The 26,173-nt window shown below is 41.3% G+C and overlaps 1 protein-coding gene across 9 annotated transcripts in view; it reads right to left on the bottom strand.

Moving 5' to 3' along the window:
• Positions 1–26,173, bottom strand: part of SLC26A2 (solute carrier family 26 member 2) — a 50,206-nt gene that overhangs the window by 7,488 nt on the left and 16,545 nt on the right. For 4 of the 9 annotated variants that reach the window (XM_030573662.1, XM_030573658.1, XM_030573660.1 and 1 more), the window contains 2 exons: positions 12,279–12,935; positions 6,395–8,918 (listed from right to left, as the gene is read on the bottom strand). In XM_030573662.1, coding sequence (XP_030429522.1) covers positions 7,407–8,918; positions 12,279–12,923 — 2,157 coding nt within the window. In that variant the 5' untranslated portion in view covers positions 12,924–12,935 and the 3' untranslated portion in view covers positions 6,395–7,406. Of the gene's footprint in view, positions 1–6,394; positions 8,919–12,278; positions 12,936–14,424; positions 14,450–22,493; positions 22,559–26,173 lie in introns of those variants that run through there. The other 5 variants (XM_030573659.1, XM_030573661.1, XR_004001712.1 and 2 more) reach the window with 4 other exon arrangements.

The following is a 26,173-nucleotide window of genomic DNA, read 5'->3' as shown; positions in this document are numbered from 1 at the left end:
AATGTCGCTTTGATTTGTTGTGTGACACAAAATTCCAAAAGATGAGTCCAATGAACCAAGAAGCCAGTAAAAGCCTGTCAGTCTCCACAACAAAGCTTTAGCTACCTTTGACCATTTCCCAGCCCATATTCTTCCCCCACCCCCCAAAAAAGTTTTTCTTCCTAAAGCTAGAAGTTAGCTAATTAAAAAAAAAAGATAATTTTGGCAGTAAATCTAATTAATACAAGCCTCTTAAATGCACTAACATTTTATATACCCCCAGTTTAGAGATGCAGGCATCTGTCTGACATTACCTATAGACTATGAAGTGCAAAGGTACTAACTACATCATGTCATTAAACAGTCTCTCTTTGTTTTAAAGAGCAGTTATTTTACCTGACTCCAGGCTCAGTTTTCTATTATTTAATGGCATCAAAAGTAAAAGTGAGTCCAAAAATTAGTTTTCTGCTCAGGTTGGAGCTTGATTGGAACAGAGAACTGTTCACAGTGTATAAAGTAAAGCACATGCATAACACCTTGTCTACACTTAAAAGTTTTGCTGCTTTAACTATGCCAACGTAGTTTAGGGTGGCAAAACTCCCCTAGTGTGGATGCAAGTGTACCATTATAAAAAACACTTATACCAGTATAGCATATTCGGATTCAGCAAAGCAAAATAAGATAAACGCTATACGGATATAAAGGGCCTTACATCAGAATATCTCTGTCTACTGTAGGGCTTTTAGTGGCATAACTAGATCAGTATAAGAAAATGACACCCCCCCCCATGATACCTCACATAGATATGCCATTGAAACCTTTTAAGTGCAGGTTCTCCCACAGTAGTTAATCCACCTCCCCAAGAGGCAGTAGCTAGAACTGTCAACACAGGGGATTCGCTCAGCTTAACTATGTCACTCAGAGATGTGGATTTTTCAAACTTCTGAGCAATGCAGCTGAGTCAACCTAACTTTTTAGCGTAGACTTGGCCTTAGTCATCATATCATTGCCTCTCCAAAAGCAGAGAGAAAAAAGCTCTAGGAAATGCATTGAAAGAACAACTCTACATTGTCTGAGAGGATTCACTCGATGACCTAATGCAGGAGTAGTCAGTAGGCGGACCACAGGCCAAACCCAGACCACCAGGTGCTTTTGAACGGACCCCAAAATCTTTTTATTTAGTATTATTTATTTATTTTATTTAAATTATTTTCTCTGGAGTCTGGACCTTGACTATACAATGACAACAAATAATTGACTACCCCGACTCAATGGATTTTTTCTTATTTTAAATTTCTATGGTCTTTTTCTAGCACTAAAAACAATGGAGATCTAGGATCCAATGTAGCCAGAATTCACAGTGGAGTTCAGCAAGAGAGAAAGGCAAAATGGGATTTTTACTGAATCACAGTCCCTGGGTTCCAAATCCTTTTACAGGTACCTTGCCACCTGTGATGTCTTGATTGAACCCATTAGGCTCACCAACGTCATATGATGAGTTTTAAACGGTTTGTTAGTAACTCAGACGGCAGCAACAGCAGATATGGAGGTACCACTGGATACTTTGGCAGGCTCAGTGTATAACTTTCCATTGGTTGCTGCAACCTGACAGAGTGCAGGTGAAATGCAAGTCCAGCAGTCTAGGCTGGTAGAGCTGAGGGTACAGAATTATACACAAATACATAAGCCTGAAAACAAAGAAACCCTACTGTACATAGCATGTATGTAATGAGACACTGTGACCCACACAGCAGCATTAAACAGCAACTACTCAGGACCGTGCATTGTTCCTACACTGACTATGGAATAAGTCAGACAGACTGACCTATGCACAGACCTATGCACACATGGAGAAGCCAATTTCATACTAGCCTCCATAATAAAGACACTTCTGATTTGACCTTCCTGGGTAACATTATTTTTGACACTCTACAAAATTTCTCAAATCCTTCACTGCCGGGTGAGGGTACCGAACATTTCTTCTGATCTAAAGATAGGGAGAAATTATGAATAATGGTATGTCTAGAGCTTTGAACTCCCTAACACCCAATAATTTCCTCTCTTTTCTTCAGATGTCAGATTCATTTCTTCTTTTATGAAAATAAGAACATAAGAATGGCCATACTGGGTCAGACCAAAGGTCCATCTAGCCCAGTATCCTGTCTTCTGACAGGGGCCAATGCCAGGTGCCCCACAGGGAATGAACAGGTCATCATCAAGTGATTCATCTCCAGTCGCCCATTCCCAGCTTCTGGCAAACAGGGTAAAATGGGTAAAGGTCATAGGTAACAGCAGTATCTCAAAAGACAATGGGTCTCCTATTCACAGTCAGTCACATGCTATGTCTTTTTACTATAAAACATGGGAAACAAATGCCACAATGGCATACGGCCCACATCTTGCAATGAATTAGAAAAAAAAATGGATGAGGCAGCAGTGATTTACAAGGAAATTATTCCACCGAGGCTCATTACAAAGCACAAGACCAGGGATAACGATGTGGTCATAAATCCAGGATTAAAATTAGTGCCATGTAACTTACTGAAGTACATTTGTCGTTTTTTTAATTAATAAGTAGATTGAAAACTGTTTGGGTTTCAAAACATTTAAACAACTAAAGCATTTATTAGTGCAATACTTACATTAGGAGCAACTGAAATTGCTATAAATAGCAGCTCTAAGTAAAAGCAGAGATTAAGTCTCGTGGCAGGTATATAACTGAGACTGTGAATTTTAATTTCCATAGTGCCATGTCATTAAAATGAATTAATGTGCTAATGATTTCATAATCCATCATTCAGATTGGTGATTGCTGTATTAAGGATTTCTGGTATCACAGTACTAAATTCTCAGCTGGTGTAGCTCAGCCTTGCTCTGTTCAAATGAATCTAGGCCGATTCACACCAAACGAGGATCTGACCCAGAGTTTTCGAGGTATTATCTAAAATTATTGCTAGAATCTGGAGTGGAGAATGCATTCCCACATGCTGACACAAATGATTTCCTCTTTTCTTTTATGTATCACTAAAATACTGAAAGTCCAACATACACACACATAATTGGGCTTTAGTGCATTAGACCTTCTTCCTCATCAGTAGTACAACAAGTACAGTAAATACCCTGGTAATTGTGTTTCACATAACAAGCACAATGGTAAACTCTAATCTTTATTTAGTGCTCAAGTACACTTAAATGTATTATTTGTAGTTTTCCAGTTCCAGTTCTCTACCTTTGTTGACATTTATCTATGAACACTTCTGAGTGGGGTTGTGTGTATTAATACACAACCTGCACATAAGCTATGGCACTCAGGACACTTTTGTATTACACAAAATTGTTCAGAAGGGTGTATTTCTGCTTAGCTGTTTTTTGGGTTTTTTTTGTCTATAATGGTATTTGGGTATAAGAGGAAAAAACCCATTGTTGTCCATGTAGAAGAATAGCATTTATTGTATCCAAATAACATGCATTTTAGCAGAACATAAATTAGTTCTAGATGTGTCTTAATCACGCTGCATTAACAGCTTCAAACTGTATTGCCTGAGGTTTTTATGGTTCTCTTACGAAAGCTAATATGCAACAGTTTTGAACAAGAGTTCTGCAATTTTGTGGAACGTTCACACTTATTGGAAAGTGAAAGTATACCACAAGACAATGTTTCTCCAACATTGGTCTGTTCTCCTGAAATATGTTGCTTGTTCTAATCAGTATTTAAAACTAAACAGTTTAACGTTTAACAGGGGGGTTGGGATAAAATCAATGTTCCAGTCACACTTTATGGTCCTGTGAACAATCATATTGAAAGCAATTCAGTCAAGCCTCCGAGTTGGCTGATATTGGGCTCATTCATTTAATTTACTCTCATACTTAGTTCTTCCTCTAGTGCTTAACCTCTGCATTTCTCAATATATACTGGTTTATTCTTCCTACAATACGTGAACAGGCAGAGCCCCCTGCTGGAATATACAGGGTTTTACACTAACATAGTCCTGTCAGTCTCAAGTCTCCAAGAAAGTGTCATTGTGCATACAATAAAATTGTTGTCTCTTGACATTAGCCTAAATGTTGTGAGCTATAGAAGTATGCTTAGGTTTCTAAGCTCTCTGGAGACTTAATATTTTCCTACTGATGTCTAGACAAGAGCTACTGTTTCTTGTTGCAAAACTGAAACTTTACGCTGCCAAGGAAGTTTTTCTTGGAGCTTCATGAAAACCTGACTTGAGGAGAGAATGGCCATGGAAACTACTGCAGGACAGCAAGATCTGGTCAGCTGCAATTTCTTATCTAAACAGCCCAAGCTCAAGCCTTTAGAACAGATGAATTTTGGTTGTATTTCCCTCTCTCAAAACTGTGCAGGATTGCAAACTTTGTGGGAAGATCATAAATTGTATTCTTAAATACTCCGAAAAAAAGGAACTTGTTTAGTGTAGTTTATTTTAGAATACATTTTTGTACTCTTTGCATTATAAAATAATTCTAATCTATGTATCATGTATTCCTGAACTTACCTATAGTGTTTTATGGTCTGGTCAATCAAGTACATTTCTCTGAAAAAATATTTTTTTTTTAAAAAACTTTAAAACAATTCTAAAGCTCTTAACTCAGGAACCTGAAAAATCCTCATCCGATCACACCTTGTCTAACTGCCTGTATGCTACTGCAGAAGATTTGAGGATTCTGAGTTCCAGTGTTGCCAAGTCTTGTGATACTATCACAAGTCTTGCGATATTTGGTGTTTTCTTAAAGCTCCTGCTCTTAGAGTCAAGTGATTACACAATCATCTCACTTTCATGTTTAAAAAAAAAAAAGTTTCAACCCCTCACGGTTGCAGAGAAAAGTTTGAAAATATGGTCCAAGTATACCCTAGAGGCTCAGAAACCAGAAGACAAAATGAATTTTTATTTAACCTCCTAATTTTTAAGCCAATGTCATGATTTTTTTTAGGAGTGACTCTTGATTTTTGAATGTCTGAAGTTGGCGATCCTGAGTATAAATAGAATTAGCTGAAGATCTGTTACTGGTTTCCATTTCTTTCGTATTACCTCTTCCCTGTTATATAAAGACAGTTACTTTCCATGTGTGAAGGACAAGTGACTAGTTTCTACTGAACAGCACATGAAGTTTGTATTAAAGTTGCAAATTAGGGATGGAATGGATAATCTAAAAGGCCTTCTTCATTTCCGCTTGCAATATTGTGGTAGCTATGTTGGTCCCAAGCTAAAGAAGAGCTGGGGTGGCTTGTCTCTCACCAACAGAAGTTGGGTCAATATATTACCTCACCCACCTTTTCAGTTTCTAATGTATATGACTCAATCTGCATGACACACAATATTGACTGCAGGGGACAACCCTTTACTGAAAATAATACATTAGGTCTAATTCCTATGATTCTGTAGGGTTCTGTCTATTGCATGCCATTGCTCTTAAGCGCAAGCCAAATAACTGAATACAAACAAATAATTAAATACAAGCATGCGTCAAAACAACAAGGAGTCCCTCTGGCACCTTAGAGACTAACACATTTATTCAGGCATAAGCTTTCATGGGCTAAAACCTACTTCATCAGATGAAGTGGGTTTTAGCCTACAAAAGCTTATGCCCAAATAAATGTATTAGTCTCTACGGTGCCACAAGGACTCCTCGTTGTTTTTGCTGATACAGACTAACACGGCAACCACTCTGAAAACTGTCAAGCATGAGTCAGGCTACACTGAGCCTGTCTTACAGCTTCCCATCCCATCTATAACCCATTCCTGGTACTGTGCTCTAAAAAACATTAAATAAAAATCTGTCAAGACTGTCCAATGGAACTCAACATAAAAAGACAAACTTTCCCGACAAATATACAGCCATGTGTGTGAATAAGAAAACCATTGCTCCAATCCTTATCTACTAGATAAGAATAATAGATGACAAGGTCAGAGAGTAGGTGGCATGACATCTTTGGTTAGAAGTGGCCATGAGGAGTTACTTATTAAAGCATTTCATTCTGATCTGCCTGTATAATATATACCCAACTCGTGCAAGCTAGAAAGGCATCAAGTTGTATTTCTGAAAAGATGCTTAAACTCTGTGCAATCAGAGGTGTAATCAAAGGCGTACGAACATACAGAGTACATACTCTGCAGATCCCTCTGATACAGCAATAGAATGCGACAGTGAGATAACTCTAATGCTTTCCCATTAGGGATGAAAACACACCCTCAGCCCTCGTCCAGACTAACCCGCGGCATCGGCGGGTTAAAATCGATTGCTCGGGGATCGATATATCGTGTCTAGTCTGGACGCGGTGTATCGATCCCCGAGCGCGCTTACATCGATTCCGGAACTCCATCAATCCGAACGGAGTTCCGGAATCGACACGGAGAGTCGCGGACATCGATGCAGCGCCGTCCAGACTGGTGAGTACCTCGATTTTAGAAATTCGACTTCAGCTACGTTATTCTCGTAGCTGAAGTTGCGTATCTAAAATCGATTTTAATACCTAGTCAGGACGTGGCCTCAGAGTCATGCACTCAGCCTGAACTCGAACAAATCAAAGCAGCAAGTCTCAGAGTCTGAGTCTCCAAACTCGGGCTTGTGATAAAAAGCTAAAAATAGCCGTGTAGACATTCCAGCTCAGGCTGGAGCATGGGCTCTGAAACCCGAGGCAAAGGGGATTCAGAGCCTGAGCTCCAGCCCAAACTCGAACATCTGTACTGCTGGTTTTAGCATCGCAGTGTGAGCCCAAATCTGCAGACCCGGGCTCTGAGACTCGCTGCCTTGATTTCAAATCACTCCGAGTTCTGAAGTTCTTTCAGTGCCTGACTTGCTGCATATGTAACATGCACAGGTCACACACCTCAAGGAATCTACTTACCACTTCCTTTTTCTCAGAGTGATTGTAACTCTTTGCGAAAGTCAGGCCCAGGTCCTCATCCAGCAGAAAACGCTCTCCATTGTCATGTCAGAGAACAACCCAACAGAGCTGGGTATCTGTTCCCGCTCACTCATTCTTTGGCCAGCTGAGTGATATGGAGGCAGCATGCCCGGTCCTGGAACTGGGGAGGAAAAGTGTAGTTGCCTCAAACTATTCACTAAGGGGGAACACTGACAGCTGTCAAAGGAAGTCCGACCCAGAAAGATGATAGCTGTAATAAGGTTCTCAGGAATGCAGATCTAAATGTGGGGTAAATACTGGGATATGGAGAACCCAACATAGAAGGATCATGAAAAACATTGGTTAAATATGTTAATCATGATCACATTGAGGATGCCTATATTCAGCACTCCTTACCTAATCACCCTATCCAGTAGGACAAGATTAAAGCATTAAAGCACACTGTATGCTCTACACTAGGTTTTTAACAATATCCTGTACTTTGGTGCATTTTACCTGTGTGAGTGCATGCACATTACGTACACATTCACAATTTTTTCCCCTGATCCTACACACAATTGTTGCCTTCCCGGCACCCACTTTGCGTATGTGCACCCAATGCAAAGTCCACGGCCTGGTGCACACTGTGGAAGAGGAGGTTCTGTTCCTCTTTTTTAAAGTACTCTCCCCGGTGCAGGGAACTCCTCACAGAGGTATTGCACTGGGCCAGCAGCACCTGGATGCCTATCTCTCCATAATCTTTGCAGATCTCTTTAAGCGTGTGGATCCCAGCTGTGTCCAAGAACTGTATTGCGCAGCAGTCAATCACTAGGGTGTGAAACACCAGTGGCTCGGTGACAAGCTGCACTGTGACGTCTGCCTGGTTGCCACCAGAATTCACCATTGTCTCTTTAAGCATTCGCTTTGATGCCTTTTTCTTGGCTGCCTTCACCCAGGCTGGGTTGACTCCAGTCCGCTTATACAGAGTGGATTTAAAGCATTCTTTGTTGATATAGTAGAGAGGCGCTTCGAAACGGAAAACCACGATGCCTGGCTTAGTCTTCAGGTTTTTGTAGGCAAACAGGGATTCATATATTTCAGTCTCTACCATCCAGCCGAGCAATGGTGCCTCTGGTCTCTGAGTCCTCACAATGACACACAGCATTGAGAAGCAGACACCAATCAGCAGACCAATTTCAGTACTGAGCAGTGCCGAAGCGGCCATTGTAACTAACCAGATCACTGTGTCCACTTTGCTCAGGTGCCACATTTTGGGCAGATCCCTGAACTTCCGCAGGGCTCCTCTGAGGTTCACAATGGTTATGACCCCCAGGACACATTTCTGAAGGGAGTAGAAGAGAGGTGCAATCAAAAGCAGAACTAATAGGATGACCAACGCGGTCACCACCCCAGAGATCTGAGTTCTGCAGCCCGTTGACTCTTTGACAAGAGTCTTGGCAAGAGCTGCACTAGTTGTGAAGCAGTGGAAGAAAGAGGGAATAATGTTGCAAAAGCCAATGGCGTACATTTCCTGATTGGCCTTAACTGTGTAACCATGCTTCTTGGCGAACATCTCTGAGAGGGACACAGTAATAGCGAAGCCAATAATGGCTATGGCAAGAGCATCCATCGCCACACTAGGAATCAGATCCCATTTGGGTGGCTGGGGTGGCAGGAACCCAGTTGGAATGTGTCCAGCAACACTGGAGCCATAATTCTCCTTCAGCTTCCCAAAGTGAGATGCCAGCGTAGCTGCCACAACCACGACCAGTTCAATAGGTATGGGGGCCTTGAGCCTGGATTTAAAATGCTCATTCAGCTCTTTGGTTGGGATGAGGACAAGAAGACACAAGAAGCTGGTGATGAGGTCGCAGATGTTGGTCTTGTGGATGTTTTTGAAGATGTTTATCCAAGTGGTTATGAGGGAGCCAATGCCATTGCTGCGTGGAATGTCCAGGCCCAGGAGATACTTCACTTGGGAAGTTAGGATAGTAAAGGAGGCACCTGTGACGAATCCGCTGAGTAAGGAATCAGAGAGGTACACTGAGACAAAGCCCACCTGAAAGAAGCCCATAGCAACCTGAAAGGAATCAACCACACACAATAGATTAGAGTACAAATCTTAGCATTATGGAAATTAGCAGGAAAGTTAGATAATGTAGGTCAGGGGTTCTCAAACTGGGGGTTGGGACCCCTCAGGGGGTTGCAAGGTTATTACATGGGGGGTCTTGAGCTGTCAACCTCCACCCCAAACCCCACTTTGCCTCCAGCATTTATAATGGTGTTAAATATATACAAAAAAGTGTTTTTAATGTATGCTTGCTATGTGAAAGGGGTCACCAGTTCAAAAGTCTTAGAACCCCTGATGTAGGTAATACGGCACAATATGTGACTTTGCAGGATATTGTACTACCTGATGAGCAAAATGAAATGCAAGCCAGAATCCCAAGACACTCATTTATGCATCAGCTTTAAATGAGATGCATAATTGCTAATCAGACATTGGCTTTCAGACATGGTTTTCATTTTTTGAACTCATTTTTATATCATGGTTTCTTTCAACTCTCAGTAATATCATACAGCATCCTTAAAGGATAAGAGGGGAAGCACAGGGAAAAAGCTTTTTTACATTTTCGGTAACTTATGTTGCTTCTCCCTCAAATTTTTGAAAGCCCCTTGGCTTTAGGCCTTACAGAAGCCCAACACTGATGTTAGAGTCTCTCTTGCATGTCTCCTTGTAGCCTGCAATAAGTTATCACCCCAATCAAATACCAGCTTGCCTTTTCACTAACGACTAACCCGTAGCATGTCTAATTCAGCAAAAGAGTACAGAATCTCCCACAATGCCCAGGTTACACAAGTAAAAGCAAATTTTCAAAGGTATCTTTTTATTCATATTTATGAATTCTGGTTCCAATTAAATCTTTGGTGCTGTCTATAGTAAGCTCATGATGTATAGATATACAGATTCCTGCAGTCCCCTGTATTTACACAGCTACAGTGGTGGTGGCTAAGTGTCCCTCTTTCCCCATTTAACTTTCTGTAAGTTAAATACAGGCCTCCCTTACAACCAAGTTCAGTTATTTTTCCCTTTGAACCCTCAACTAAAAGCCCTTTAATGCTTTTCATTGGCCAAACTGGGCTTTTCCCTGCTGTTATCTTAGAAACTGCCATGCCAGGATCCCACAAGCTGCCAGCTATGGTACTTTTACACCACTTGGCTCAAACAAAGTCACACGTATCATCAGGTAGAAGAGGCAACACAAAGAAAATATAGGCTGGAAACTGGCCTAACTGCCTAAGAACTGCATAAATTTACGGAGAAGAAGGATGGTCTTGAGGTTTGACACTGCTGAGTTCAGTTCCTGACTCTACCACCGACTCCCTGTGTAACCTTGGAAACTCACTTGACTTCTCTCTTCCATAGTTTTTTGTCTATAAAATGAGGATAATACTTCCTCTCCCTTACCCTTTCCCTCTCTTGTCTACTTAGACTGCAAGCAACCTTGGAGCAGAGCTTGTCTTTTACTATGTGTCTGTATACAATAGAACCCCAGAGTTACAAACTGATCAGTCAACCACACCCCTCATTTGGAACTGGAATTACACAATCCAGCAGCAGAGACCCCTCCCAAAAAGAAAATACAGTACAGTACTGAGTTTAAACAAACTACTAAAAAAAAAAGGGAAAGTTTGTTAAATCTTTTCTTTAAAGGAAGGAAACTGTTTCTGTGCTTGTTTCATTTACATTAAGATGGTTAAATGCAGAATTTTCTTCTGCATAGTACAATTTCAAAGCTGTATTAAGTCAATGTGCAGTTATAAACTTTTGAAAGAACAACTATAATGTTTTGATCAGAGTTACGAACATTTCAGAGTTACGAACAACCTCCATTCCCGAGGCATTTGTAACTCTGAGGTTCTACTGTAGTTCCTAGCAAAAAGGGACCCTGTTCTTGGTTGGGGCTTTGAAGAGCTAATGTAACATAAGTAATATTTTAGTTCTGTTGGCTGGTAGGCAGAGACACCCCAGGCAAAACACAGCTAATTGCTGTTCTATGTATAACATCTAAATCAGGCAAAGTAATTTGACCTGTCTATGTAAAGAGGCTAAAGAGAGAGAGTGTTCTCTGCCAAATACCAAACAGCAATTCACATCTCCACTGCCTCACAGAAACCCAACCCACTACCACCACTCTACCTCAATTACTCAACACTTCCAGATTGCTTAAGAGAGCGTCACAGGTTTTATATCAAGAGGATTATCTAGAATGTCATAAAAATGTTTTCTTTTTCTCTACCCCACAATGTGTTAGATACAACTTTTAGATACCGTTTTCACCTCTTAGCTCATAGAGCCGAGACAGTTGTGGGCACTCCAGAAATGACGGTGCATGATTTTGGATGTATATTTTCCTCTACAATGCTATGAAAGCCAAACAAAATGGCATTTTGCTAATCCAGAAATTAAGCTTGCTGATCTAATTTCAGTAGCTAAACAGTGAAATACAAGTGGTAAACAAAGCATAACTGTTAAAAATCATAACTGAAAAAAAATCTGTTAATACCTTAATTTATTAAAATGGAAACATTTTAAAATCTAGTATTTTTCATCTTTGTAGCATCTCTTTAAAATAATGGTAAGGTTCTGGCTTTGACCAAAGAGTCGTCAAGTTTTACAAGCACCAAATAAAAGCATCCAATATCATGGAATTTATTTTACAATTTGTATTAACTTTCAGTGGAGAAAAAAGCCAGCTGATCACGTGTAAAATAAATGAAAAGTGGTCTGATTTGAAAGCTTATGCTGCAAATTTTGGCCCAGTGAAAATTAAAGCCCAAATACAAATCAATGAAAAGAAGTGTTTAGGGCCAGACTGTAAGAAGTGGTGAGTACCTGATAATGTGAAATCAATGGAAATTGAGTCTTTGGCAATGTTTAGAATCAGGTCCTTATAAAGGGAAATGTTGGTGGACCTTAACCAGAAGAGCAATGTGGGACTACTGCTATAAACAACACTGCCACTGTCTCTAGGCTGGTCTCAGAAGGCTTCAGTAAAGAGCTGAACTATAGCTAAGCCCTCGTCCAGACTAACCCGCGGCATCGGCGGGTTAAAATCGATTGCTCGGGGATCGATATATCGCGTCTAGTCTGGATGCGATGTATCGATCCCCGAGCGCGCTTACATCGATTCCGGAACTCCATCAATCCGAACGGAGTTCCGGAATCGACACGGAGAGCCGTGGACATCGATGCCGCGCCGTCCAGACTGGTGAGTACCTCAATTTTAGAAATTCGACTTCAGCTACGTTATTCCCGTAGCTGAAGTTGCGTATCTAAAATCGATTTTAATACCTAGTCTGGACGTGGCCTAAGAGAGGAGAGGAAGAGAATTAGAAGCATTTCCACAGAATACCCATTTACCCTGCTCCTTCTTACCTGATAAACTCCAGCTATGAAGGTCACCGTGGCTCCCACAGTAATTGCATAGCAACTTCTATCACATAACAGCAATTGTGATGTCTGGTTCACAGCCAAAGTGGTGGTATTTACATAAATGACCATCTCTCTCTGAAGGCCACTATGAACACTGGGCTCTATGTCATACCCAGCTCTCTGTACCTCACGATCCACCACCTGTCCCACCATCAGGCAAAGCACACCAAAAATACCAACTGATATATGACGAGAGGTACCAAATAGGAAATAAATAATGCTGGCAAAAAAGGATGTGTAAAGACCATATATAGGTTCCTGGCCAGCCAACAGGGAATAGGCAATGGACTGGGGGACCAGCAGGATGCCCACTATCACCCCAGACATTATATCTCCCAGGACGTACTCCCTCAGTTTATATTTGGGGAGCCACTGCAAGACAGGGAGAAAACTGAAAATCAGGTCTTTAACTTTGGTTGGGGTGCAGCTGCAAGTTTTCTTCACTTTCTTGACCAGAAGTGCCTTCATAGCAATGTTCATCTCTTGAGGCTCCAGGAACATCATGGGTTGAAAAACGTGTTCGTCATCCTCTCCTTCTGCCATTTCAGATGCTGATTGGAAGTGGTTGAGTTCCACTTCTGCTGCCATCCTGAAAGCTCCCTACCAACACAAACATAATCCGGTAAATCAGTTAACCTTAAACTAATTTATAGATTATTCCAGACTTTTTTCTTTTTAAATGGCAGTGAATTTAATTCTCATGAAATACAAGGACTAATAGTACTAGCTTAAGCCAACAACTGCACAAGCAAGGTCTCTGCAAATTTTTCACACAACCTGTTGTGATACAACTCAATCTTGCCCAGCAGCATCAGCTAGGGTGACCAGATGTCCCAATTTTAGAGGGACAGTCCCAATTTGGGGTTTTTTTTTTCTTATATAGACTCCTATTACCTCTCACTCCGTCCCGATTTTTCACATTTGCTGTCTGGTCACTCTAGCATCAGCTGTTATTCCCTCCTCAGCCAAGCATAGGTGGCTTCATAAACCTAATCTGATTCCTTTTGTTGTCACTAAAATAAACTTTATGATCAGACAGAGCCCCTCCATGAATATGACTGTGACTAAAACATAGCTATGCACATACTGCAAGAAAAGAACAGTCTTCTTTTTGTGTAATCAGCCCAACTGTGATATATGCACACCACTACAGAGGCACTTTTTCTTGGAGCACCTTCCCTGCAGGGGTGGCTCTATGTATTTTGCCGCCCCAAGCACGGCAGTCAGGTGGCTTTTGGCAGCTTGCCTGCAGGAGGTCTGCTGGTAACACAGATTCAGCTGCATGCCTGTGGGAGGTCCGCCGGTCCCATGCCTTCGGTGTACCTGCCGCCGAATTGCCACTGAAACCGCGGGACCGGCGGACCTCCCACAGGCATGCCACCGAAGGCTACCTGGTTGCCACCCTCACAGCAACCGGCAGGCCGCCCCCCGTGGCTTGCCACCCCAGGCACGCGCTTGGTGTGCTGGTGCCTGGAGCTGCCCTTGCTTCCCTGATGAGTCCACTCACTGTTTCTGGTCTATTCTATTAAGCAAAATTAGAAACAGTAGGCTGCACTAGCTGAACATTCATTACAATTCAGTTTGTGAACCACACCCCTTGCAACTCAATTTCTGGTATAGCAGTTGAGGTCTAAGTCTTTCACTAGTGTTTTCTTTCCAGTGCAGTTAGGATGCCAGCCAGTTATACTGGAGCTTTACTTGTTATCTAAAAGGCAGCAATCTTCATCCAAATGGTTTTGTTTCAGCCTGTGATATAGCACAGGAACACTTTGCATGCACTTCTCCATTTTTTTTTTTTTTTAAGAAAAAGAAAGTTTGGATTTCAAGCAAATTATATCCAATCAAAGGAACAGAAACAAGCATCTTAACTGGAAATACGGGTACTAGATGACATGCCCCCAACAACAGGTTTCTCCTACTGTAGGTTGAACTGCAGATGATATATGAGCAAAGTGATCGTAATAAAGAACATTCTTATAATAAGAACTTACTTCCTCAATTTGTGAAAGCAAAATATCTGAGCAGACAAGCAAATCAAAAACAACCTGAAAAAGACATCTCTAACACATGTATGCAATTGGGCGCTTACCCAGCATTCTTCTACTTCAGAGACTTCTAAAACATTACTTCCTTTGCAGATGGCTAGTAAGGATGAATTAAACATTATCGTTCATATTTTACATAAGGTGAAACTCTGCCAGAGACTGACTTGCTCAATGCCACAAAGGAGTCAAAGTCAGAGGTGGTATTAGAACTCCAGAGTTTCTAGCTCCCAGTCCTCGACCTTCAAAACCAGATCACACCTCTTTACCAGTTCAGCTCTACTACTAACAAAAATATTTATCATTTATATAGCAATTTGCACCTTCAATGTGTAGTTCAGACATTAATGAATGCAGAACTCATATTCTACATAATGTCAACTTCTGAATTAATTAGCAGAAGCGTATTTGAGCTAGGCTTGCTGAGAATATATTACAGGATTCTCACTGGGAATTCTTTCACCTAAATAACACTTTGCAAAGAGCTATAAAATGTTCATTACTACTACTACTTCAGGACGAATCTCTTAGAAACTGTGTACACATGGGTGAAGCAGGAGTCAGACTTTGGAGTTTAGACAGATTGCTTCTCCTGCGATCTGTTACAAGACACTGCTCTTTGAAGTTGTGGAAATGGTTCAGCTGTGGAACTAATTTCAGTTTACAGGATGCATTATCTACACTTCTTCATTCTGTGTTTGAAGGCTCTTAAGCAGGGGTGGCCAAAGTGCACTCCACTGGCCTCTAATGCCATGGTCCATGCCCATAGTTGTGTTTAACAATCTGTTAATGCAGATATAACTCAGACTAATTGTCTCTAGGACCTTCAAGCAGGATTTGGGTGATAATTTTGACAATGCAAAAAAATTTAAATGGTGAAGTATCTGCTTTCTTGAACTACTCAGACCTGCCCATCACACTAGAAGCTGTGATAGCATTTAATCTTCAAAGTGGCCTCCATTTCCAACTAGCAATATTCAATGCACATCTATAATGAAGTTCCAATTAGGAATCAATATATTCTTATTAGTTCAGTTACTCCATATTACACTGCAATGTATTTCACTTTCGAACCTCTGTTTTGTATTAACCTCCAGCGATTGCACCAAACTTGAACTATTCCATTGTTCAATGGCAATGGAAGGTTATAATATTTTGATTATACTGAACTGGGTCAGTTCAAGTATACATTCAAGTTCTTAAATTTTAGCTGCCCATTGAAACCAATGAACTAATCCACTCATAGATCCAATGCAATTCTAATTTCAGGGGTATATTTTCAAAGTACCTGATTTTTTTTTCTGTAAATAAAAACAAAGACAAAAGGACGCATAAAAGCCATGGCCATAATAAAAAGGACATGAGGGAAAGGCCTCAGCCTCAGTCAGCTAAATCCTCAAAGAGAGATTTGGAATTATTGAGGAACTGAACTAGTTATTTGGTAAATTTCCTCTCTCTGCATATAAAGAGGACTGGTTGGGTTTCTGCATAAAGTGTCTGTATGGTGGTTTGGGCAGAAGGAAGGAGTGGAGGGGGTGGGGAGACAAAGGAGAAACACACAGAGAGAAAAACCACAAATATTTCGTTGAAAGAAGAAACCCAAGTCACTGACAGACTGGGCTAGTCACATTTTGAAGGGAACATTTCACACACGTTTATGACAGTGAATACCACAAGGTATTCATTCAGCCTGCAGCTCAGCCCATCGCGAGCTCCTTACTCCAATTAGTCCGACTGTAAAGTTAAACTGAAAAGATTTCACAAACTCCACAGTCAAAAGCCTACAAACTTAACTGGTGTTTCCTGCAGTGCTAGGTGCATGAGAAATATAACAGACAGACAAGAAGGACAGAATAGATTATAGTGAGAATAGCGTAAATATTAGGAATAGAAAGACATCAGTGTGGTCATTACTGCAACTGGTTAAAAAAATTATTTCATGACCATTTTACATAGTCATCTATCCAAGCACTTCCTTGTGTCAGCTAGCTGAACGTCTAGTACTTGCTGATACACCCCAGTGAACAAGCAGCAAAGAATCCTGTGGCACCTTATAGACTAACAGACGTTTTGGAGTACGAGCTTTCGTGGGTGAATACGTGCATCCGACCAAGAGGGTATTCACCCACGAAAGCTCATGCTCCAAAACGTCTGTTAGTCTATAAGGTGCCACAGGATTCTTTGCTGCTTTTACAGATCCAAACTAACACGGCTACCCCTCTGATACTTGACCCCAGTGAACAAAGACATTATTACATGGAACTAACTGCCTGCAAAAGTCAAACAGGCCTAAATAATGTCCATCACTAGTGATTTCATTTTACATCTATTATAATAAAACTGGGTGGGGGGAACCCACACAAAAAAACCCAACAACCCTTAGCTAAAGCAATGTTAAGTTTGCAATTTCAAACACCAAAATGTATAGAAATGAAAAAATATGGTTCTGGGAGCAACATTAATTTATCTGCATTGCACATGCTGTATTTTAAGGTACACACTGAACGGTGTAATTATCCCAAAGTGCTTCTGTGCAACGTGGGTGTGTTAATGTTGCTGTGAAAATGCTAATTTTTGCATTTCTTGACTGTGTTTAAACATGCACTCTTAATGATTCATTAATATTGATTTAGTTGGTTTCAGTTTTGTTTTTTCTTTTTTTAAAAAAGGGAAAGGGGAGAACAACAACTTCAAGAAATAGAAAGTATCAGATGACTGGTAGATAGCTAATGTAATGCTGATTTTTTAAAAAGGCTCCAGAGGCAATCCTGGCAATTACAGGCCAGTAAACCTAACTTCAGTAACAGGCAAATTGACTGAAAGAGCAAAGAGCACAATTATCAGACAGACAGGTGAACACAATATGTTGCGGAAGAGTCAACACAGTTTTTATAAAGGGAGATCATGCCTCATCAATATATTAAAATTCTTTGAAGGGATCAAACATGTGGACATGGGTGATCCAGTGGATGGAGCAGAGGTCAGCAACCTTTGGCACGTGGCTTGCCAGGGTAAGCACCCTGGCGGGCCGGGCTGGTTTGTTTACCTGCCGTGTCCGCAGGTTCGGCCAATCGCAGCTCCCACTGGCCGCAATTTGCTGTCCCAGGCCAATGGGGGCGGCGGGAAGCAGCGGCCAGCACATCCCTCAGCCCGCGCCGCTTCCCGGAGCCCTCCTTGGCCTGGGACAGCGAACCGCGGCCAGTGGGAGCCACGATCAGCCGAACTTGCAGACACAGCAGGTAAACAAACCGGCCCAACCTGCCAGGGTGCTTACCCTGGCAAGCCACGTGCCAAAGGTTGCTGACCTCTGGGATAAAGTATACTTGGACTTTGTCAAAGTTTTTGACAAGGTCCCTCACCAAAGACTCTTAAGCAAAATAGACAGTCATAGGATAAGAGGGAAGATCCTCTAATGGATCAGTAACTGGTTAAAAGATAGGAAACAAAGGGTAGGAATAAATGGTCAGTTTTCACAGTGGAGAGGTAAATAGTGGGGTCCCCCAAGGATCTGTACTGGGACTAGTGCTGTTCAATGTATTTCAATAATGATCTAGAAAAAAGGTAAACAGAGAGGTGGCAAAGTTTGCAGATGATACAAAATTACTCAAGGTAAATCCAAAGCTGACTGCAAAGAGTTACACAGGGATCTGGGTGACTGGGCAACAAAATATCAGAGGAAACTGAATGTTGATAATTGGGAAATAAGGTATACTGGAAAACATAATCCCAACTATATATACAAAATAAAGGGGTCTAAATTAGCTGTTTCCACCCAAGAAAAAGATCTTAGAGTCATTGGGGATAGTTCTTTGAAAATATCTGTTCAATGTGCAGCAGCAGTCAAAAAAGCTAATAGGATGTTAGGAACTATTAGGGAGGGACCGATAATAAAACAGAAAATATCATAATGCCACTTGTGATGGGGTGGACTAGGCCCAAAGGCCCAAAGGCCCCCTGCTGGAGGCCTCAGGGTTCCATCCCAGGGAAGAAGCAGTAGAGAGGTCCTCCAAGTAGGCTAGAGTGGCTGCAGGGGAAGCAGCCAGTCAGGGCTCAGAAGGGCCATATAAAAGGAGTTGCAGTGCAGAGCAGTAGTTAGTTGCTGCTAGGAGCAGGAGAAGAAAGGACTGCAGGCCTGAAAGAGCAGCAGGGCCATGGATGGTTTGCTAGCAGGGACTGGGGGAGCATTGAGGGAGCTCCTGGCTGGTTGCTAGGACTGAGTAGGGACTGAGTCTGGGGAAGGCTGCAGGAAGATAGCGTCGCTAGGGAGGAATCCCTGGGAATACAGCCCCATATCAAGGCTGGACTACTTAAAGGTCAAAGCCTGGGGGGGGCTAGAGAGAGACACCACCAGAGGGGCACTGAGATAGGCCCCGGTAGACTATATATCCTGGAAGGGGGTTGTGTTGGTTAACAGGCAGACAGTGTGACTGAGTCAGAGCACTGTCACCGACAAACCCACCTGAGAACCACCAAAGGGGATCACCAGAACTAAAGAACAGAGACATGCCTAACCAGAAGGGGGCACTTGCAAGAGGTGGGTGCCAACCCCATTACACCACTATATAAATCCATGCTATACCCGCACCTTGAATGGCATGCAGTTCTGGTCACCCCATTTCAAAAAAGATATATTAGAATTGGAAAAAGTACAGGCAAGGGCAATAAAAATGATTAAGAGTATGGAACAATTTCCCTATGAGGACAGATTAAAAAGACTGGGACTGTTCAGCTTAGAAGAGAGACAACTAAACAGGGGATATGATAGAGCTTTATAAAATCATGAATAGTGTGGAGAAAGTGAATAAGGAAGTGTTATTTACCCCTTCACATAACACAAGAACCCAATGAAATTAGTAGACAGCAAGTTTAAAACAAACATAAGTAAATATTTCACACAATGCACAATCAACCTGTGGACCTCATTGCCAGGGGATGTTCTGAAGGCCAAAATTTAACTGCATCAAAAACAGAATTAGATAAATTCCTGGAGGATAGGTCCATAAATATCTATTAGTCAAGATGGCCAGGAACACAACCCCATGCTCTGGGTGTCTCTAAATCTCTGACTGCCAGAAACTGGGACTGGAAGATAGGTCATGGATCACTCGATAAATTGCCCTGTTCCGTTCATTCCTTTTGAAAGCATCTGGCACCAGCCACTGTCGGAAGACAGGATACTGGGATAGCTGGACCACTGGTCTGACCCAGTAAGGCCATTCTTATGTTGTGAGCCTCAGAGCCACTAGCTGGAGCTTCTCCCACACAGGAGCATGTCAATCAACAAACCCTTTATGTAGCAGCAAAGGCAACGCTGTGAGACTTGTTTTCCTATCTCCACCTATCAGCAGGAGGGATACATCACTAGCTTTTTGGGCAGCCACAAAAAGACAATAGTGGAAATATGTTTTCTCTCATTTGTACACATACTCAAATGGCTGAATGGATTTTAATTCAAGCTTTCAAGAGACTCTCACCTTTGGAGTGAAGCCAAGAATGGAAAGTTTCAACCCAAAAAGGTATATGAGAAAGCTGAGAGTGAAGAGAGGATCACTGTGGAAGCTGAACAGCAGCCTTTAATATAATGTTCACAGCTATATACAATACCTATATTTTTTTACATCCTCCGAACAATACCACTGAAGATCAACATGATAATTAGAAGTTAATGTAATATGGTAACCATGTGACTATTATTGTAGATTTAAGCATTAGTCACATGAGATGACAAATTAAATAACTCTTGGCCTCTTGCAAATTACATGAATTGCAAAGCTGGCTTGCTAACCGCTAAATCAAACAGAATAGAGGTTTTTGTGCATCCAAAAGCACACGACCCTTTCTTTGGCAACAGAATTGGGGGAAACTGTCTCCAATTATATTTTTCTTCAAATCTTCCACTTAGCACTGATGCAGCACTGAGGAGGTTAGAAATAATGGTGAAAACACCAATAGCTAGTTTATACTAGCCAGCCATAATTCTACCACCAGCAGAGCTTACCAGTGCTAGAGCAATGGTGGGTAATTTTAAGAAAAATGCCTAGGAAGACACAGCCAATTCACCACAAATAGTAGTAGTATTATATTCAATGAAATCTGTGTCAACCAGTTAAATTAGTAGATTAATTTCGGTCAATCAGAAATGAATTGATTCATGAAAGTGCAGTTTACAAAACAACCTGATCTTCTGTGAACAATCATTGAATCCAGAAATAAGAAATACCTATTAGGTCCTGTGACCCACTGAGACACAGTGCCCTGTCTACGTCACATCTCTAACATTTCAGGATTGTTCTCTATTTATCAACATTTTGCCCAGTCTAGTTTTAAAATGTTCCAAGTAATGAGACAAAGAGGAAAACAATAGCTTATTTATGACTAAATGAAACCCAATACAAGTCCATTTCTGAAGAAGACTACAGTGCAACCTTTTAACGTTTGTTACAAAAGCCTTCTTTTCAATTAGCTGTTGTAAAAACAAACACCTGCCCCACACAGTGTCCAGTGACAGCACTATATGCTCTAACACGGGGAATCCAAATTTAGGTTCCACATTCATAGGTGTTGGAACTAGAGGTGCTGGTGGTGCTGCCACACTCCGTGGCTTGAAGTGGTTTCCATCTTATAGAGAGTTTATACTTTGGTTCAATGGCTGTCAGCACCCCCACTATACAAATTGGTCCAGCAGCCCTGCCCACATTAACTGGCTGGGGTGTGCTTCATTTTAGACCCACATATACATCCATCTTACATTTAACATGAGGGTGTCCCCTCTTAATTGCTCTAGAAGTGTAAATCCACAAACCAGAGTCTATTAAATCTCCATCTAAACTATAGTATCACTATGGTTCTGATATAATAAATCCCTAATGATTCTGAACTTCTCCCTTATGCTAGTCTCATATTTGGCAGGATAACACTAAGATCATCATATAGAACTGTAACTGCACACTGTTATTTGATAACGCCTTCCATTCACATATCTTTAAAATGCTTTATAAACATTGATTAATTAAGCCTCCTAACAGCTCTGTGAAGAATGTATTCTGATCCCTATTTTTCAACAGGGAAATTTACACAGAGTAAGTTACCCAAGGTCACACAGCAAGTCAGTTCCAAAAGAGACCTTAGAATTCATGACCCTTGCCTCATCCAGCACCCACTTGATAACATGCCCTCCTACAAGGTATTGCAAAATTCTGGTTGACTGTTATTTATAGCATGTGCATATAAAACAAATACTTCAAGTCAGCAAGGATAAACAATGTATGAGTCTACAGTAGGCACTCTAAGCATACACTGTATTTGTGACTGAAGCCTTTTATTCCCAATTTATCTGTCCATAATTATGAACCAAGAATCATTCTGCCAAAACCCTTTTATGAATGAGTACAATAAAATGCTAAAATTTTGTTTTTCAATTTAATCTCCAAGCTACTTATAACGGTTACACACTTCTTAAACAGGCTCACTATTTTCCTACATTACAGTAATCTAAATCTCTCTGATCCCCTCTTCTCCAAAAAATCACAGAGGGCTCGCAACAACCTTTGAGTTATTCCTGATTTCTGTCAGAAAACTCTGAAATGACAGCCAGCTATATTATTTATTCCTGTTCGGTATTCTTGGATTCAGACATCCCAAGTGACATCTGTTTGTACATCTTTTGACCACTATATAATGTCTAGACGGCAGAATCATGGTCTAAGGGAAAATGATTTTGCTAGTAAGTTGTGGTCATACTAGTGGACTGACTTACATACAAAGACTTTGTGTATCTGTATAACAGCCTTCCTTATGTGGTGTGAAAAGGGTCTTTCATCAGAAAGATAGGCATTGCCTATAAGAGTGAAAGGACACTGTGCAGTGGCAGAATCTTCATCCAGTTACACTCATTTCTGACCAAAAATGCTGCTCTGTATTATTTCTGTAACCAGACAGCCCAAGCCAACTAGCACAAAACTTGAATTCTTTCCATTCAGGGCTAGAGGACAAGACAACCTCAGTTAAGTACAGCGAGCACAGCATTTCATTTCAGAAAAGGAGTTTCCAAAGTCTGTTTACTTTGAGATGATGTTATTTTATATGACCAATTTCCATGCACAGAATTCAGTCTTACCAGTTCCTTTCAGCTTGAATACAGTCTTTGAGGAGTGCTTAATTGCTTCAGATCCATCACAAATGCTGTGAAGTAGGAGAAACGGTCACAGATATCCCTCTGTCATGAGAGACTTACCACAAGTACCGGTCTTAAAAATCAGATAAGGGGACGTTTTCTAGTTATGCAAGCTTAAAATTTATACAATATCCAGATTACATATAAGTCAGTATAAAAAGACAAGGGATTCATTTCTCCCTTTTACTAAACAGTTAGCTGCAATCTAGCTAGTAGTCTAGCCTCCTGGAACCAGGAACTGCAGCAAGCAGTCTCTGCTGGCATGGATTTCCATGTAACCACCCCAGAACATTCTCACTTTGACAGTGAGAGAACAGTAATGGGAATTTTAACTCACTTATATGCTCAAACAATTCATTACAACCTTAAACTCAAGTCAAGTTTGTGCTTACAAGCAGAAAGAAAATCCTGCTTGCTTTCCAAAATACCGACTCCAGATGTCAAGATTGGCTACCTACACTATATGTACACAAACACCCACTTAAATGTGCAAATACCCAGTTTTGTGCACCAACAGTTGTGCAGTTTCACATAGCCACTTTTAAACACTAAAAGCTAATTTATACTTGAAAGTTCTTTCTGATTAATGCATGGTGTGAATTTAAAGTTCAATAGCTATTACTGTATAGCTCAGTTTGTAGACACACTTATTCCAAAATAAGAGTGCACAAGCAAACTTCCTAAAGAGACGTTTGGATTTTCAAAGGCACCCAAGTCCTACTGAAATTAATTAGGAGTTGTGGCCTAACAATTTTAGGCTCCCTGGAAAATCCAGCCAAAATGTCTAAATGTAAAAGCAATACTTTGGAAAACATGCCTTTTCACCTGTGGTTATTGGAGGCAAAAAACTACCCTGTACTAAGCAGTCCATCCAGGCCCGCCAACAGCAATTCTGGGCCCCAAGGCAGAACAGTCAATGGGCCCCCGAGCCCAGCGTGAAGTATCCACATGGGCACAGAGCTGGACCGTGTGGCTTCAATTTTAGCCCATTGCTTCTTGTCCTATCCTCAGAGGTTAAGGAAAACAATGTTTCTCCTTCCTCCCTTGTAACAACTTCTTATGTATTTGAAAACTGTTATCATGTCCACTTTCAGTCTTCTCTTTTCCAGCCTAAACAAACCCATTTTTTTTTAAATCTTCCCTCACAGGTCATGTTTTCTCGACCTTTAAGCATTTTTGTTGCTCTTCTCTGAACTTTTTCAAATGTGTCCACATCCTTCCTGAAACGTGGCACCTAGAATTTGACACAATACTCCAGTTTAGGCTCAATCAGCACGGAGTAGAGCAGATGAATTACTTCTCATGTCTAGTTTACAACACTCCTGATAATACACCCCAGAATGTTTACTTTTTTTGCAACAGTGTTACACTGTTGACTCGTATTTAGCTTGTGATCCACTATGACCCCCAGATCCCTTTCCGCAATACTCCTACCTAGGCAATCATTTCCCATTTTGTATGTGTGCAACTGATTGTTCCTTCCTAAGTGAAGTACTTTACATGTGTTCTTATTGAATTTCATCCTATTTACTTCAGATCATTTCTCCAGATCATTTTGAATTTTAATCTATTATCTAAAAGAAACATTTCCAATTAAAACGAAAGTTTTCGGGTTGACCAGGGAAGGAAAAGCAGCAATTCATGCATTAAATACAATCTCTCTCTGGCCCACTGTTAGTCAGGCAAGTTAAACAGATACACAGTGCTACAGTCATGTACAAATTCTGCATAAAATACCAGCAGGGGAAGTTCTCCCCAAAGAAATTTCCTAGCATGTTCAAGGCCAGCTCACATCACATGGCCCTCTCTTTCTGAATGACGGGAACTTCCCAGCTCCACCAGAAGAAGAGAAACTGTTTGGTTTTCACATGAACAGGAGACATCTGTAAATGAATCCTGCCAGAGACTGAACTGAACAGAGTAGCACACAGAAAGCCAACATTTACCTTGGATAAAGGATAAGTGAGGGCAGGGGGGAATAAACAAGGTGAGAAGTGAAATAGATCAAACAAAAAATCCAAACACTTTTTTTTTCTTGAGCTTGAAAGTCTTCTACCCACGGTCACAGTCACTCTCTCTTTGAAACAGTGTCCCATCCTGATATACTAGGGCTGTGGAGGCCTATTTTTCTCATTTTAGAAGCCAACACAAATTTATTACTAGATTATTTAAGTTTTTCCAGATGACAGTAAATTACAATGAGGTTATAATAATACTTAGCTCTTATAAAGCGCTTTTCTCTCAAAGCATTTTATCAAGGAAGTCAGTATCATTATCCCCACTTTATAGATGGGGAAAACTCTGGCAGAAAGGGAAGTGACCCAGGCCCAGCAAGCTGTGGCAGAACTGGGAATAAAACCCAGGTCTCAGACGACTCAGGCCACATTGCCTCGTACAGAATATATCTGCAGGATTCAGTTAAATGCTGCTTTTTTAAAAAAGGAATGTTTTTATAATGCATGTACAGCAGAAAAAAAACAGAAATTCCATGTTTATTTACAGGGTTGGACAATTTTATCAAGACCCTCAGCCCTACCCTTGTCAGGTTTGACATTGCAGTTCCTACCATCAGTGAAATTATTTCTTTTTAAATCATCACTTTGATCTTTTCCCACTTAAACTATCAGAATTTAACCAACCAGGGTCTAAAATAAAATGGGACCAGAACCTTCTCCATCTTCCCTTCTCTCCAAATCTAGCACTTATCAGCCCCACTACAGCTCCAGGCACTCGATCTGCCGCTGTGATACGCTCATCTATTTTCAAGTCTCACCTATACACTTATTCTCTTTTGCCTTTGTCTCTCTCAAACTGAGATCTTTCTGCTATTACTTCTTATTTAGCCCTGGAAGGTGTTTTGGGATAAAGTCTTTAATAAAGATGCAGTAATCAGATGAGTCAAGTTCTATTCAAAACCAGTGATGAGTTTGCAACAATATCGTACATTTCAACAACCTTAAACTCCAGATTTCATATCTCTGTGAAAAACTGGTCTGTTTGGTTTACTCATGTGAGTTTAAATCTGTAATAGATAATCTTTAAATACTACTGCCCCTCCTAATTTCACCCCGGCTGGACCAATCAAAATGGTGCTGAGGGGGAACCACCATTCGGGATTATCATCGGTTATTTAATGTGATATAGGCAGAGTAAGACACCTGGCAGAAGTTTATAAGTGGGTTAGACAGAGCAGGGATGCGACGAGCTGGGACAGCAAGCAGTTCTGGCAATGGAGGCTCTATGTATAAGGCATTGCGGGGCTGAAGGAGAACAAGGATTTTTGGACAGAACAGATTTGGAGGCTTAGTTATAGAAGCCCTGACAAAGTTAATTGAGAAGTTTAAAACCAATTCAGAGTGAGACCAACTCTTAACCTACATCCCCAACAGGACTCCCAGCCGCCTCTCGGGGTGCACACCGCACCCTCCTCCCTAGCAGCCCCCTTCTCGGGGTGTTTCCCTCATTACCAGGGGGATACCTGGCCCCGCATTCCCCCCGGGGTGTCGCCCCTTCCCACTCCCCAAGACCCCCCTCCCGCTGCTCTCCCTGGGGCTCACGCACCCCACCAGGATCCCTGCACCGGGACTCTCCGCTCTCCCTGGGGCGTCCCCCCACCGGAGCCC

Source organism: Gopherus evgoodei, chromosome 8 (assembly GCF_007399415.2).
Source record: "Gopherus evgoodei ecotype Sinaloan lineage chromosome 8, rGopEvg1_v1.p, whole genome shotgun sequence".
NCBI classification, from domain to species: domain Eukaryota; kingdom Metazoa; phylum Chordata; order Testudines; family Testudinidae; genus Gopherus; species Gopherus evgoodei.
The sequence above is the reverse complement of the archived record's forward strand: the minus strand, read 5'-3'. Positions and strand labels throughout refer to the sequence as shown.